The sequence below is a fragment of the Porcisia hertigi genome, chromosome 24, assembly GCF_017918235.1.
Source record: "Porcisia hertigi strain C119 chromosome 24, whole genome shotgun sequence".
Lineage (NCBI taxonomy): Eukaryota > Euglenozoa > Kinetoplastea > Trypanosomatida > Trypanosomatidae > Porcisia > Porcisia hertigi.
Window position 1 is genome coordinate 493,582 of NC_090583.1, and position 15,404 is coordinate 508,985.

The 15,404-nt window shown below is 57.6% G+C and overlaps 5 protein-coding genes across 5 annotated transcripts; all 5 read right to left on the reverse strand.

The window, feature by feature from the left end:
- Positions 1 to 41: 41 nt before the first annotated feature.
- JKF63_05665 (uncharacterized protein) lies at positions 42 to 665 on the reverse strand (the record flags this gene model as incomplete). Its single annotated transcript, XM_067901621.1, has 1 exon — positions 42 to 665. The coding sequence occupies one exon, from the start codon at positions 663 to 665 to the stop codon at positions 42 to 44; it is 624 nt and encodes a 207-aa protein (XP_067756887.1).
- Positions 666 to 1,539: 874 nt separating this feature from the next.
- JKF63_05666 (uncharacterized protein) lies at positions 1,540 to 2,388 on the reverse strand (the record flags this gene model as incomplete). Its single annotated transcript, XM_067901622.1, has 1 exon — positions 1,540 to 2,388. One exon carries the CDS (start codon positions 2,386 to 2,388, stop codon positions 1,540 to 1,542), a length of 849 nt encoding a protein of 282 aa, XP_067756888.1.
- A 968-nt stretch (positions 2,389 to 3,356) lies between these two features.
- Positions 3,357 to 4,565, reverse strand: JKF63_05667 (uncharacterized protein; the record flags this gene model as incomplete). Its single annotated transcript, XM_067901623.1, has 1 exon — positions 3,357 to 4,565. One exon carries the CDS (start codon positions 4,563 to 4,565, stop codon positions 3,357 to 3,359), a length of 1,209 nt encoding a protein of 402 aa, XP_067756889.1.
- Positions 4,566 to 6,560: 1,995 nt separating this feature from the next.
- Positions 6,561 to 8,216, reverse strand: JKF63_05668 (uncharacterized protein; the record flags this gene model as incomplete). Its single annotated transcript, XM_067901624.1, has 1 exon — positions 6,561 to 8,216. The coding sequence occupies one exon, from the start codon at positions 8,214 to 8,216 to the stop codon at positions 6,561 to 6,563; it is 1,656 nt and encodes a 551-aa protein (XP_067756890.1).
- Positions 8,217 to 9,993: 1,777 nt separating this feature from the next.
- JKF63_05669 (uncharacterized protein) lies at positions 9,994 to 13,791 on the reverse strand (the record flags this gene model as incomplete). Its single annotated transcript, XM_067901625.1, has 1 exon — positions 9,994 to 13,791. The coding sequence occupies one exon, from the start codon at positions 13,789 to 13,791 to the stop codon at positions 9,994 to 9,996; it is 3,798 nt and encodes a 1,265-aa protein (XP_067756891.1).
- Positions 13,792 to 15,404: the final 1,613 nt, after the last annotated feature.

Below are 15,404 nucleotides of genomic sequence, written 5' to 3' on the forward strand. Positions count from 1 at the left end.
CCTCGTTTTGCGTTCTCCCCCATTTCCTTTCTTGTCTATTTTCAATCATCATACTCGGGCCGCGGCGCCAGCTCCCACTCGGGACGGCGCTGTACAGACTTCACATTTTGTTTTTTTGCAGTCCCGTTGTAGTCGCCGATTTTCTTGGCCACGTTCTCTTTGGTCACCCCTGGCTCCTCAAGCCACTCTTTGATGTAGTCGTCACGTGCCTTGCCCATCGTGTCGCGCTGATCCTCGTACGAGTACTCAGCCCAGTACTTGCGCTGGCGTGTGTCGAAGTACTGCGGACTCTTTTCTTCTAAATTCACATAGGCTGCCTTCATGCGCTTCTGGTAGGGCATCTCTTGGTGCCGCATTGAGTTCTTCTCCACTGGCACGCCGGCTCGTAAGTCGTAGCGCGACTTCTCCTCATAGGACATGTACATGCGATTTTTCTTGTACCATTCGCTGTGCCCCTCTTCCCCGGGCTCCGGGCCCCATTCCTCTGGCCAGCCGAACTCTGGTGGTGGGGTGAACCCCTCCTTGTCTTTTTGCCAATCATGGAGATGATGCAGCTTCTCTGTCTCTGACATTTGCTTCTTGGGTTCCAGTGACTTCACTGTGGGACTCTGGATCTGGTCCTCGTAGTACCTGTACCGCGGGGCCGGGTCGTGCTTTGGGTACATGTCCTCGAAAAAGCGATAACCACCACCGCTGCTGCTGCTGCTGCTATTGTTGTTGTTGCTTTGGAGACGCAGTGAGGTGAGGCGGAGGGCCTCTGCTGGAAATAGGAGTAACGTGGGTCGCATCGCACAAGGAGAAAATCACACAGACACGGCGCGACTTCTTTTTGTTGTTATTCTCCTTGCACTAGCGCGAAAGGCAAGGAGGTTAGCGCATACAGCCACACACACACACACACAAGTATTGCTTCACCGTGCGCCAGACCTCCTTCAGCGTCTTCGCGAGACTGGCGGTGGCCCTGCACGAAGTGGCTGGAGGGTGAAGAGAAGAGAATCGCACATGGGGAACACCCCAAGAGCCGTCGCATGCACCCGCTTGCACATGAAAATGTAAAAACAAAATGCACAAGTACCGAGGGAGAAAAGGGGGGGGGTAGATGGTAATGGCAGTGGTAATAATAATAATCATGAAGGATGACACTCCCTCCCCCTCCCCCTCATTCCCTTCTCCGCACCACACGCGTGTAACGGCGGGTGGTGAGATGAGTTGGGGGGAGGGGGCAGCCGTATAATGCCCAAAGACGGTCCTCTTTCTTTGAGTTTTTTTTGTTGATGCTTACATGTTTTCATCTTTTACTTTTCCCCTCGCGTACCACTTCCCAATGTGAAAGGTTGATTGGGTTAGTAGGTGGTGGGAGGGGGCTGCATTCCTCTTTCTCTCTCTGTTCCCCCACCCACCACCACCTTCACGGCGCCAAGAGTTGCTACTTGGCTTGATAAACTAATAATGACCAATCCCAACACCCCGCGAGGACTCCATGTCCGGAGACAAACAAACTCGTTTGTTTTTTCTCCCTCCCTCCCCTCTCTCCCCCGTTCAGTTCCCATCCGAGGGCGTATTCGGTAGCACACGAGAAATAAAAGAGACAAGATCATCTATTTCTTGCGGCAGGACGCTGTGCTCCATGTCGTACTCCAACAACTGGATCGGGGAAACACCGGCCTCCTTCTCCAAAACTGCCTTTGTCTCCTTCGCAGCAGAAAGGGGCACAATCGTATCGTTGCGGCCGTGGAACATGGTAATGGGGACGGCCTTCTGCACAATGCGCGGCAGCACATCCGAGCAGGCGGCCAGGTAGCCGGACATGCATGCGATTCCGGCAGGGGCAATGTGCGCGGTCAGCCCAGCACAAAGCGAGATTGCAGCGCCCTGGGAGAAGCCACCGTAGACGATACGCTGGGGCGCAATGCCGTATTGCTTTGTGGCAATGTGGGCGATGCTACGCACGTAGTCGCAGGACTGTCGAATGGCGACAGCATCCTGTTGGCCGCTACGCAAGTCGTCGCCGATCATGCCCATGATGTTGTACCACGCGGGCATCTGCATGCCGCCATTGATAGTCACGCTACGTGACGGGGCACTAGGCAAAAGGAAGAGAAGGTGTGGCAGGCGTTTCAACAGCTCGCAGCCGATGTCCTTCCAACCGTGCGCGGAGTCGCCGAGGCCGTGGATGAGGGTAACGATCCCGGTTGGTTTCTCATTGCCGATCTGCAGCAATGTGTCGTAGCGGAGGCCGTGTGTGATCGGGACCGAGTCACGAGTCGCCTGGAGCTTTTTTTGGAGATCGCTGTGCTCAATACAGTCGTCAAAGTTGGTGACACCATACAATGTGCGCAGCTCCTCCTTAACCTGCGCGTTCGTGAGTTGGTCGATCGGCACGGACATGGTGGTGTGTGGGCTGAGCCTGGACTGTGGGTATTGGGGGAGAGTTGACCGGTGCGTGAATGGCCAAGAGAGGGAAAATGCTCGATGGGTTGCTGTGGAGTGCATAGAAAGGTGAAGGGGAGGGGGGAGGAGGAGGCGGAGGCACAAGATAAAGGAGATGCGGGTGCGTGTGGTTCTGGTGACAACGCAGTGGCGGGGTCGGTGGCCGCCAATGATCGGGTACGTTACAGGCGCCATAGAAACCGCCACAATTAGCGCAGCGGTAACCTTGAAGAGCATTGCCGAAGACTGGTGGACACCCATTCACAGGTAGAAGCACTGCTTCTCGATGCATGTTCCTTGATACAGTCGCCTCTTCTCACCACACCCTTCTCCCCTTCTCTAAACGAGATGCCTCCCTCTTTCTCCTCTTTTCTCAGTTTTGATTGGAGTCAGTCAGACTTGGGGGCGGGGGGGGGTGGTTGTGCGCACCTTCACTCTTTTTTTTTTAAACTGCTGCAACAGTGCACAATAGGCGGGACGGAGGGGTAACAATTAAGAAGGCATAATGCCTATGGCCTTTTTCCACATCCGATCTACACACACAGAAAGGTGGCAAGCACCAACACATGCGCCTGGATCGGTTGCTGTACTCAGCGAGCCAGGGCGCGGGCGCGGGAAGAGGAGGAGGAGGAGGCTGTGAGTGAGATGGGAAAAGGAGAGCGAGGAGGAGAGAAATCGGGGGGGGGGGAGAGACACTTGTACCTTGTCAATCGGTTGGTGTTTCAGCTCCCAACCTCCGCCTCCTCCCTCCACAGAGCCCTTACCCCCTCTCTCAACTTCTCCTGACCGCTCGCTTTTTGCCCGCCTTCTTGTCCTGGCCGCTGCCGCCGCCCTCCCCTGCCGCTACTATTGTCCCCAGCACACCACAAAGTAGAGAAAAGGTGAGCCGCGGCCGATGTGATCCGCGCGCCTGTGGGCTCTGCGCATTACTGGTGCTTCTTTGTTGCACCGGTAGTGGCTGAAGTCGCGCCTCCCTGCGACGTCTTGCGCCAGGTAACCAGCCGCACCGCTGCCGCCACCATCATATAAATGGCAGCGACAAACATTACAGGCCACAGCCAACGGTGGAAAATACTTGTGCGCGACGCCTTCACTGCGCCTGCGCTACGCTTCACTGTGTCCTCGTAAAAAACACCTGTAACGCACTCCAGACGAATATGCATCACATCACCGCTGCTTCCAGCCGCCGAAGCACCGACATTCGGGGTCGTCACCATGGCGAACGTCAGTACTGTCTGCTTCGAGCGGCGCGCGTCTGGCATCTCTTGGATGTACTCATCAATAATGACGTCGCCGATACGAACGTGTTCCTCTGCCGCGCTTGCGCTACCACCGAGCACAGGGACGTTCTCGGCCCACACGCCACTCTGAGAGGTGCTGTGCACGATCCGCGGCTCCGACTCAGACGCCGCAACACCGCTTTTCACCTTCGCCTGGGGTGAAAAGGCAGCCTGCGTCTGAGCACGGGCTGGCCGGTGGCGGGGTACTGCTGTGCGTGTGTTGGCAGTCACTGCCTCCTCGCCGTAACCCTTTGGCGCGTCGGTATCTACCCTTTTCACCTCATAGCGCACAAAGAAGTCCCCACCGTCGTCCCGCAGGAAGAAGCACCGTCCCTGAATAGAGCTCTGCCGCCCTCGCCCGCCCGTCCTGTATTCCTCACAGGAAAGTCCGTGGAGGGACGTTGCGAGGTGGCCGAAGGGCCCCTGGCGATGCGTTCGAGTAGAGACATCGTCACTAAGCACCGCTCTTCGCTCTTCCGTCGCCGCACCGTCGCCGTCGTACTCCTCCTCGGCATTTTCTGTGTGATGAAGCGAGCTGCTCAGCGGTGGCTGCGTGAAGGAGAGCGAAGCGGCCGACTCAGAGGGCTGCATCTCGACATGCACCTCGTGCATCGCCGTCCACACAGTTGGAGGGTAAGCAGCATTGAGTGTGCCCAGCGAGACTGTCCAGAGCCCGTTTTCCGCGTTGAGGAGGTCTACAAGACTTGTGTGCAGCACCAGTGGCTCTTCCTCGACCGCTGCGCCCGCGAAGCAGCAGCAGCAGTGGAGTGCACATAGCAGGGCTACTACTATGGCACCCGCAGTCTGCAGCCCAGTGCGGCTACACCAAGACAGCTTTTCTTGGACTCGCAGCATGAGACAATTGGTTGTTTACAAGCTAGGGCGAGATGAAGGAAGAGTGCATAAGCGGGATGGAAAATGTAGAAATAAAAGAGTGGTGATACCACGCACACGCACACACACACGCACACACACACACACACCAAAGTGTACCACAACGGGAGTTGAGAATACTCTGTCGTCCGCGACTGTCTGTATTTTGTCTTGGAGACAACAGAAGAACAAATAAGTAGGAGTGATGCTGTTCCGGTTTAGCAGAGGGGCCACGTGTGTGTAGAGATGAGTGGGGGTTCTACGTGTATATATATATACACATATAGATCTGCGTGTAACAACACTATGGAGACAGGGCGTGGGTTGTCAGGAAAGGGATGATTGCGGGGAGGGGGGGGGGAGATATTCAAGGATAACACTGCAGGGCAGCGTTGGGTGTACATGTGCTCCCAACCCCCCCCCGAGGTCGACAGGAGGGCGAGTTGGGCTTGAAAGGGTGGGAATGAGCCGGGCTACTGAATTTGTACAGAAAAGCTTCCCGGCCGGGAATTGAACCCGGGTCACCCGCGTGACAGGCGGGTATACTAACCACTATACTACCGAGAACTGATACTACCCTCACTGCCCCGAGTTCATGTGCCCTGAAGTCCAAGCACGGGTTTCGTTCACGTGTGAAAAGATTGCGGGTGATGAGGTATGCGCGGCACATGAGGGAGGTCTTCCGCGTGTCGCTGTCCCCCAGGGAGTCTTCCCTGGGAAACAATGAGAGAAAAATGTGAATTGAGGCTGGAGTGCAGGAGAGAGAGGGGGGGGGGCAGCCTAGTCTTGGTGGACGTATACAGGATATAAGATGATGGAGATTTTCACTCCCTCGCCCCCCTCCCCCTCAAAGTGCGCATCCACCGATACAACACCTATGCGGGTTCGACCCCACACACTAAGTCCTGGCCCCGTCCACCAATGCATCTCATCTCGTGAAGTAGCGGTAGACGCGCGTTCTAGCGATGACGACTCCCGCCATATCAGAACGGCCTCTCCCTCGAGTCCGGGGACCCACACGCACGCTTCGAAGGCCGCAACGTGGTACACTGTCGGGGGTGGCTCGGGCCATCCACCTGTGAGCAGTAATGACGGGACGAGATACGCCCCTGTCATCCTCGCACTTCGCCCATCTATACAGATGGCGCAGACGTGCTCGCGGACACGGGTCGCCTCGACGCGACGCGACGGAGCACCTGACCGCCGACACCCGTAGCGAGAGGTCCACCGCTGCCCCTCCCCTCACAACCCAGATGTCGCAGGCGTGGGACCCCATCATCATCACTAGAAGTGACTTTACATCAGCTGAGGGACCCAGCGCAATTGGCATCCCTCTCACAGGAGTGGGCAATGGTGGCTCTGATGCCCCCCCCTCTCCCCCTCCCTTTTTCCTTGCCCCTCTTTTTCATTGACCCTCCCCCCTAGCACCCGAATACCTCTCCTCTCATTTGCTCACTCGTGCGCAGACTTGCTGAGCTTTCAGGAGCGTGCGAGCAAGAGAGATGAGCCTGTCGAGGTAAAGGCAACCAAAACAGCGGTCAGCAACATGAAACGCCCTGTGCGGTAAGGAGTCTCAGGGACGCACGCACAAGCACAGACACACACACACACACACACGTGAACAGGGAGACGGGCATGGTCCGGAAGAGGCACCGCGAGGTGGTGGTGCTAGCACGATGGGCGCACCTTAGGTGCACCCAAGGGGTTGCAAGTGAAGCAGCTTTTTTCGTCCTCTGAAGTCTTGTTTTTACCCGGATATTTGTAGATTCCCCACCACGGGCGCCGGACTCCTCTCCGACGGGGGCTATTATACATGCAGCCTCCCTCCCCCCTCCCCCCCCGCCCACACACGTGTGCAGATTGCTGCAATTGTGAAGCGCCCTGCACGGCTGCTTGCCCGCCGTGTCTCACTCGCCGACGGCCGCGCCTTCTCTAGTCGGTGCGTAACGGGTAGGGGGCTGGTTACCCGTCGCCTTCTCAGCTGCATGCGCTGCGTAGATGTGCTCTGCGGGGGGTGTATGCGGTGTTACCGAGAGGAGGATCATTCTTCAAGAGTGGCACCGCCGGCCCGCGGTTGCACATGGCTTTCAGCATAGTGGAATTATCTTGATATGTTCTACGCAAGGCGTCACACAACGCATTCTCGTAACCGGCGTAGTTCACCATCATCTCCATTAGTCCGTGCCGCTCTGCCTCGGGCTGATACGCTATAAAACGGTTTAGGGTGCGGTAAGGACGATTGACGTTGCCGCCGTTGCAGTGTCCTTGCAGGCGGGGCATTGTCGGCAACAGTTCCGTACCCTCCAGTGTCCCGGCAGACACAGAGGCCGAGTTGGCGTGGTGCAGCTGCGACGTGGACATAAGGTGCACCCGCACCGCGATCGGGGTGCTCATTTCCAGAGGGTCTTCGGCGTTGAGGGAAGGGTGGGTGCTGTACCCTGGGGTTGGCAGAAGAGCCACCATAGCCTTCTGCTGGCTACTGGACTCTGTCGGGTGTTTTGGCACGGGACTCGGGGTTACATACAGTTTCGAGGACCGGCTGTCTTCCATATTGAACTCAGTGTACTGCTGGGTGGGACGGCGGCGTACCACCGCCTGCCCCCTCGAGAGCGCCTCACTACTATTGCTCTGCAGAGAACTGTTGTGAGGGGCTTCGTAGCCCACATGTGCATTGCAAGTGCTGCGCGTGCCGCTACTGTGTGATATCACCTCGTTCGCCGCGCAGTCATGTGATACACCTCCTCCTCGCTTGCTAGTGCCCGTGTCACTCGTTGCCAAGCCCTGTCGGTGAGCCGTAGCCTCCGCGGCAACTGGGTCATCTGACCTTCGCTGCTGTTGCTGATACGTTTGAAGACGGGTGGGGGGGCTCTCGGCCTGCCGCAGTTCATCATCATGACAGGTGCCGAGTCCGTTGGATTTCACGTACCGCAATGCAGTGATGTTCGTTGCTGCAGAGCAAGTGCCGCTATCCGCTATTGATGGGGGGTCTGGGGGGCTGTGGGGGTGGGTGGACACGTGGCTTCGGCGCGTGATAGACATTTCAATAGACATCGCGGGTGCGATATTGTCACCCCACTCTCCCACCGCCATTGCTGCTGCACTGCCTTTGGTGCGGCTCATAGACGCACTGCTCTCAGCGGAGCTGCGAAGCTTAGGTACAGCAGCAGCGACTATCGACCGGGGAGGTGTCGCGTAGCTGATCTCAACCGGACACTGACATGACAGCTGTGAGTAGGGCCGACTGTTGAGGTCGTCGAGTACCGCCTCTGTCGACACCCGAGGCTGCTGGGGAACCGTTGGCAGTACAGCCAGCGGACTTGATCGCTCCTTGCAGGACCTCTGCGAAGTCAACCGACCCGACAGGTTTGAATGCCCGGGCGAGGGGTGAGCAGCCTCGCCGCGGCACACACCAAGTTGTGACGCGCGCTGCAGCGCTGCAGAGATGACACTAAACTCAGCACCGTGAGGTGTCTCAAACCGACCGGAAGAGTCAACACGGAGAGGCGTACTGCGCGCCTGTTTCGCACGGCAGGTGGGCAGGTGCATGACAGAGCTGTGGCGGGACGGTGGGCGCTTCGGTGGCAGCGGCAGTGGGCGGCCGGTCGCCGTGTAAAAGTGGTGAGTACTAGACATCGCGAGTGCACTGGGGTGTCGGGTTGAGTGGGAGTAAAGGGGAAAGGCACCAACGCTGTATATTCCCTTCCTCAGGGCTTCGCGCGTGTGTGCGCGCGTGTTACAAGACGAGATAGCTGTCTGGCAGCGAGGTTTGTGCGTGCAGGAAGGTGAATCAGAGCACAGGCGATATATGGTGCACAACAGTCACCCCGCCCCCTATAAACCAAGAAAAAAAAACGATGTGGCGGAGGAGGAGGAGGAGATGATGGCAGAGACGACACAGGCACACGACATGCGGTCATTATAGAAATACGCAGCGCTGATTGATAGGTAGACGACGAGGAGAGAAAAGAGGGGGAATCCAAGTAGTTACGATGGCATCCACGCACCCCTGAGAAAACCTGTGAATATGAGAGTGACCTCCTCCTGCCCCCCACCCAATAGTCTGCGAAACACCACATACGAGAGCGTCCACGCACTTGTACAGGGGTCCAAGCAGATTTCTGACCGGTCGAATGCGCGAGGGACTGTTGAGGAATGGAGGGAGATAACCGAGGGGAGCGCAGCAGTAGCACGAGTAAAAAAGCCCCAGCCGCGCGTTCACACGTTTCTCTTTTCTCCCCCCCCCCCGGTTTGCAGCTGCTGTGTGGCTTTATAACTTGACGTCGAGCGAGGCGGTGCGCCACCCAGCACACGCTCTTTTTTGACCAACGCTACATGTGCGTGTGCGTTTTCGAGGCGAGCGTCAAGAAACGAGGCGAGCGAAACATCCCATTCGAAAAAAAAAGAGAGAAGGTGGAGAAAAAGGCGAAAATAAAACAAAAAAAGAGAGGCAAAAACTTCTTGACAGATATAGGAATGAACACGCGGTACATGTGTGTGTGTGTGTGTGTCAGTGCACGCATATTCACACGAGGGCTTGGTACACCACACCCCTTCCCGCTCTCTCCCTCTTCACGTCAGTTTGTTCTCATGACAAAAATTAGCGAAGTGAGCCTCCCCCCGCTCGCCCTGCCGCAATATACGTACATACATATATACGTACATATATATTCCTGTTTAAGCAAACAAGGAGTGGTAACGCAAGAGAACAGATACATGGGAGGAGGAGGAAGGGATGGAGGGGGGGGGAGTGTTGGAACACACACACGCACGCATATAACCAAGCAAAACGGGGGGAGGTCGTCAGCGGGTGAACAGAATGGGAAGAGGGCGCAGCAAGACATGAAATACATATAGAGACACTAGCTGGGGAGATAGCGCGCGAGAAACCCGGAGAGGGGGGGGGGAGCGGCACAATCAGTAAGTCGTCAGTCTATGAGGAAAAGAAAGGTGGAGATGTGAGGGTACGCAGAAAGTATCCTGGCGCGCGCATATACACGTGTACATACGTCACACAAGTGTACAAAATTGTGGATGCCTCCAAAACTGATCGCCTCTGCTCGATGGGTGCCGTTAGCCATTCTCATAGAAACAACGCTCTACTAAGCCCAAACGTACCGAATGTACGTTATTGACAGCGTTGGATAACTCTCTTTGAAGCCCTCTTCACCGCCCCTCCCCCCTCCCCTCTCCTCCCGCCTGTACACCGGTGCTGTTGCTAGTAGGTATTCCTCTTTTTTTTTTTGCTTGCTTCTCCTCTGACAGGTTGCACTGTGTCAACAGAGTCGCGAGGGGAGAGGGGGGGGGGGGGCGCTGCTTCATCGCATGTAATTCGTAAGGCCGCAGCAAGAGAGGGTGCCGCCAGCTGGATACTGTTGTGTGCGTCGGTGTATGCCTGTGCGATATGTTGCACTCATGAACCCGACATGTGCTTGAAGACCCGCTTCATGTACATTGAGCTGAGGTACAGCTCCTCAGCGAACCACCGTGCCGCGGCTTCCGAAACCTCGTCCGCGTTTCCCTCCTCGCCTTCGCATTTACCCGACAGTCGCGGCGTGATTCGCGGCACCGTTTTGGGGGTGTCGGAGCTGCCGCTTCTGTGGCTGGACACCACACTTAGAGGACGCTTCACGGTCACCACGCTCGGCGTTGCCCTCACCGCTGCCGCTGGTTTGGGGACAGCCTCTGTCGAGACAGCTGGTGAGGAAGACGATCCAGTGTTGGAGGCAGTACACGGGGCCGTGAATGCCCTCTGGTGCCATCCCAGTGACGGAGCCAAGCTCAAAGATCGCCGCAACTCCTGAACAAAGAGCTCTGTGACGAGGTGCAACGATGGCTCCAATGCTGCCCGTGCCGCAACGCGGCGCCAGAGCATGCGAAGGGACGGCATGAATGCTGTCAGATCCTCGTAACTGGGAATGAGAGGCATCGCCTGCTCGCCCTCACCCTCCAGAGCCCCATGTGTGGGCATCTCCCCTTTGAGGAGCGAGAGGGTAGACGTTTGCCCCTTCACCGAAGACCGCTGCCTCGTGGCCCCATCGTCCTCTGCGGCAGCAGTATCACCACGAGTGCAGCTTCCGCCTTTCGCGTTGCTCTCACTCTTGAACTGGCGACTGGGACGCACAGACCGCTGCAAATGCCCTTCTTTCACCAGCGGCAGCGCCTGCACTGTCGACGACGCAAATGGCGTGTACCGTGTTCTCTGTGGCTTCTGAGCGAGCACACTCCAGCGCCGCAGCTGTTCCTCCAGCTGTTGATTGACGTCCTCCACAGTGTGCACGAGACGTCGCCACACTTGCTGCCGGTAGCGGTTCTGTACAGTGCGTAGTAGCGTATCCAGCAGGTCAATCGAGTCCAGGACGGTGCGATTCGCGAAGCCCACAGCGCCGCCGCCGCCGCTGCTGCCGTCACTCCACAGAAAACGCTCCATCTGCCTCAGCGTGCTGACGGTATGCGTGTGCAGACTAGACAGCGTCTGCAAAAGACACACCTGCGAGGAACGTGAGGGCGCTGGAGCGGGTACAACAGCTGCGCGGTAGAGGACCAGAATGGCCTCTTCTACATGCGCTGCATAGAGCCGTCGTTGGTGCGGATGTGGCTGTGGCGACGGGGATTGCTGGTTCCGCCCCTGCGACCCGTTGCCGCTGTCGTTCCCTGGAGTCGATGTGCCTCGTCGAGCCGAAGCAGCACACGCTGCAGCACAGGCTCGGAAGTCCTCCGCATCCTTATCTGCATCCAGGGGACGGCAGCTGGGGTTCCTGTACGAAGCGGGGTGCGTCTTCTTTGAGTGACGGAGACTCCTGGCGCCCGTACGGCCGGCCAGTGTCGCCAGTGCCTCAAGGGAAGCCGCCCCAAGCGCTTCACCCGAGCTTGCAGGGACAGCTGTGCCTACACCACCGGAGAGCGATGGGGGACGGCGGATGTGCGTCATGGGAGAGGGAAGAACTCGTGCCGGGTTCCACACGAGTTGCGTGAAGAAGGACGTGAATGCGGCCTGCACCTGCCGCTCTGCCTCGGGTGTGGGGGCGAAGGATGCGTGGGAGGGGTTGAGGGAGTGGCGGCCAAAACACTTACCTCCCGCCACCCCAGAAGAGGCAGTGTCATTGGTAAAGCTGGGTTTGCTGTTCCTGCCAGTCACAGCGCTGGCCGTCGGCGAAGTCTCCTCTCTACCACTCGCGAAGGAAGACCCCTGATGCTGTTGGGGGCGATGGCCGTAGTGATCTCCGCGTATCCTCTGACACGCCGCACGCGCCGCGCTCAAGTACGACTGCAGGATGCCCCACAGTTCCTCCACTGCTTGATAGGATTGCACCAGGTAACGAGTGTCCTGGCGAAGAGCCAGCATGCTCAACGTGAACAGAGATGGGTGAATCGTGCGTCCCACCCAGTCGTACGGGGAGAGCGGGACTTGTGCGCCAGAGCCACTTTTGCTGGGTTCGCCACCAATACCGACTTCCCCCGACGCAGCTGCCACGTGGCTTTCGAACATGGAGGCGAAGGCGTAGGCAAGTGATGGACGCCAGAGCGTCACCTGGCCAAGAAGAGCGGAAAGAGGCGGCGGCGGCGGTGCGCCACTGGCGTCAGGGGCCGCCCCTTCCAGCAGTGCTTTGCGAAGGAGACTCATGCCTGCGGCGTAGCGTTTCCACGCCTCCTGCGCTTCGCCTCGCATGGGTGGGCGCCAGAGGACATGCGAGGGTCGCGAAGAGGCTGGCTGAGGAGAGGGTGGTGGCGAGGATGATTCAGCAGAATCCCCAGAAGCCGCATGTGCTGGAGCGACGTATACACAACTCTGCGCAGGAGAAAGCTCCTGCAGCTCAGCATCCAGCGCCTGCAACGTACTCGCCATGCCACGAACGGAGAGATAGTCGCGTAAAATGGCCGTGACTCGGGTGTCACGAAGCGCCTCCGAAGCCAAGGGTATTCGGCTACCACAGAGCGCATTCGTAGATTCTGCAGTTTGATGCTCTGCCTTTGTGGTGTTGTGGGATGCCTCTGGCGCTGAGCCACCGTCCGGCCGCTGCCCACTCGAGGACGTTGTTATAGTCTGTCGAATGTGCGACTCGCCCTCCTGCCCCGACAAAAATGTAGTGCACCGCTCCACCCATTGCAGCGCCAGTTCGCGCACGTATTTTTCCAGCGGGAACACCGGCTGTTGTCCCTGTTGCTGGTGCGGTGACGACTCGCTCCTGCCGTAGGATTTGCCTTGGCTCATGCACTGCGCGCCGCTGTAAAAGCGTACCACCACGTCAGTGGCTTGTTGCGGGAGTCGAGCAAGGCCAATGGCAAAGTAGTAGCTGCCGTCCGCTAGCGATGGCTCCAGCGGAAGGGTGGACACAATATCCTTGTTCACTGTGAAGACGAGCTGGTGTCGAACAAGGTCGATTAGGCAACCGACATGATCGCCGTAGTTCACCCGACTGCCGCCAATCCCACTGCGTCCGTCATCTGGCAACTTCACGGCATCCCCGTCCTCGTTGCCGTTCTTCACAATGAGACGCTGCGCCACGTAGAAGCCGATACTGTTTTCGGCTTCCCCAGGAAGACCGTACCACTTCAGGAATCGCTGACAGACCCCCAGCACAAGTGCCGGTAGTGTCGGCTTACCTGCACTGGCTGTCGGCGATGCCGCGGCGGTGTCGCGATGGGTGCTTCCATCCGCTGTACCGGCTGTGTCAGCCGCCGGCTGCACCGATGGCCCAACGACGACGCATTCCATAAACACCACCGCGGCCCGTGACATGGCGGGCGCGTTACTTTTCACATGGAAGCAGTCGGAGGACCCAGTCGTGCGGCGGTGCAGCAGCTGTTCCATCTCCTTGAAGGAGAGGGCGGTCCTCGCGGCGAGGTGTAGTACGCATCCCGCCCCCTTTACTGGGTCGCCAAAGGGGCGTCGCCTGTGTGCAAGAGACGGCAGCGGAGAGGGATGCACTTGGATGGCTTCCGACGGGCCTGACGGCGTGTACTGCACCGCATCGCTGCCGTCGACGCGAGACGCAGACGACTGCGCCCCTGCACCGGCGCTGAGCTGATGATACTGTCGCTGTTGCGTTGCAGACTCGAGGTGGTTGTCATCGACGTTGCCGAGCAAGATGTCCTGAGTAAGGTAGGCGGCGGCGGCGTCTCCGGAGGTGTTGGCGTGGCGTAGCTCTTCGGAAAGTGCGCCGATGTTCATGAACGTCGGCGCAGGCAGTTCCCAGCCGGAGTAAAACATTTAATCGCCAACGGTGTGGGAGTGGAGGAAGGGAGGGTATATAAGAGGTGTGTGTGTGTGTGTGTGTGTGACCGAGACGATTTTGATAGCAGCGATCCCCTCCTGCCCAACTGGATGAAATAAAGGCAATTTGACTGAAGAAAAGAGGAAGAGTCAATGCATTTGCTTTCGATCGCCACTGTCAGTGTGCAGTCCTGCGTGGGGATGGGGTGGGAGCCAAGCGCAAGACAGTTACGGCACTCCACGTCGCACGATACTCCCCAAAAAAAGAAAAACAAAAGAGCAGCAGGGGTGCAGCACGAGCTGTAAAGATAACAGAAGAGCACAGATGAAAAACAAAAAAGGTATCAGCAAGTGAGGGGGAGAAACAGTATCAAGCAAATACAGAAAACACGAGGGAGAGAGAAAGCAAGCGAGACACCTGCACGCACACCGTGTGTGTGTATGTGTATGTGTATGTGTGTGTGTATGTGTGTGTGTGGAGGGGGGGGGCGTGAAACAGAAGCAGCAGTCAAAGGTGAGGGAATGGTATGGTAGTTGGTGGACTAGTGCGCGTGGAGCGGACACGCACGTGTAGGTAGTCAGCACGGGGGGAGGGAGGGAGGGACAAACAAAAAAGATGAAAAGTGTTTTGAGCGATTGGAGACACCACAGGCGGGGCGCAGCAAAGAAGAGAGGACCAAAGGAGATTCAACAGCTTACCTCAACTTCGCACCAAGTGAAAGTGGAAATGTGGGAAAGACGGAGTGGCAAAGTCCCTCAAGCAGTCTTGCCCCACCCCCCACCCCCCACCCCTCTCCCTCTTCCACTCAATCAGCCCCTCTTTTTTCCCTTATTTTTCTACTTCAACACACGTCCGCGGGTGGAGTCTTGTCTCGTACTCCCGAGTCTGCCCGTGTGCCTGTGCGTGGGTCTGCGGAGAGAAGGACGCGCTCTCTAGAAAAAGAAAGAACAGAGACAGCCAACGTATGGAATCTAAAACACAACAACAACAACAGCGAATTTGGCGGATGTGTTTGTGTTTTTTTTCCCTTGGGGAATGAGGGGATGGTGTGTGTGTGTGTGTGTGCGTGTGTAAAAAGGGGGGGAGGGGGGAGGGAGGGGAGCGCGATATCCAAAAAGGGGTATGATGACTGGCACTCGCGAAGCGAGTAGCTGTGTCAACCGGGAAGAGGTGGTTTCAGAAAACCGCATGTGGTTTGCATGTGCGTGTGAATGATGAGGGCGCAGCGAGCAACAGAATCATCACCAAACGAGCAACGAGAAAGACGAGTGGTGAGGGAAAAAGTATGCGAAAGAAGTCGGAGGGGAGGTGATCGGCATAACACTGAGAGGCATCAACACAAAGTCAGCCCCCCCAAGACGCACACTTCTGTTCACCTCAAGCCGTGGGCAACATGTGCATAAGGATACGGAGGCCGACATGTAGTGACGCTAGACTGCACCGGCGGCTGGCTAGTGCAGTAGAGGGGGGAGGCTGGAGAAAGCAAATCATGCAAAAAAAAGACCCTCGGAGGGAGCGAAGTGCGGCGGAAGAGGACAGCTGCGAGGGTTGACGGAGAGCGAGACCGCCCCCCCCCCTTCCCTCAACACTCCTCCTCCTCCTCAGGACA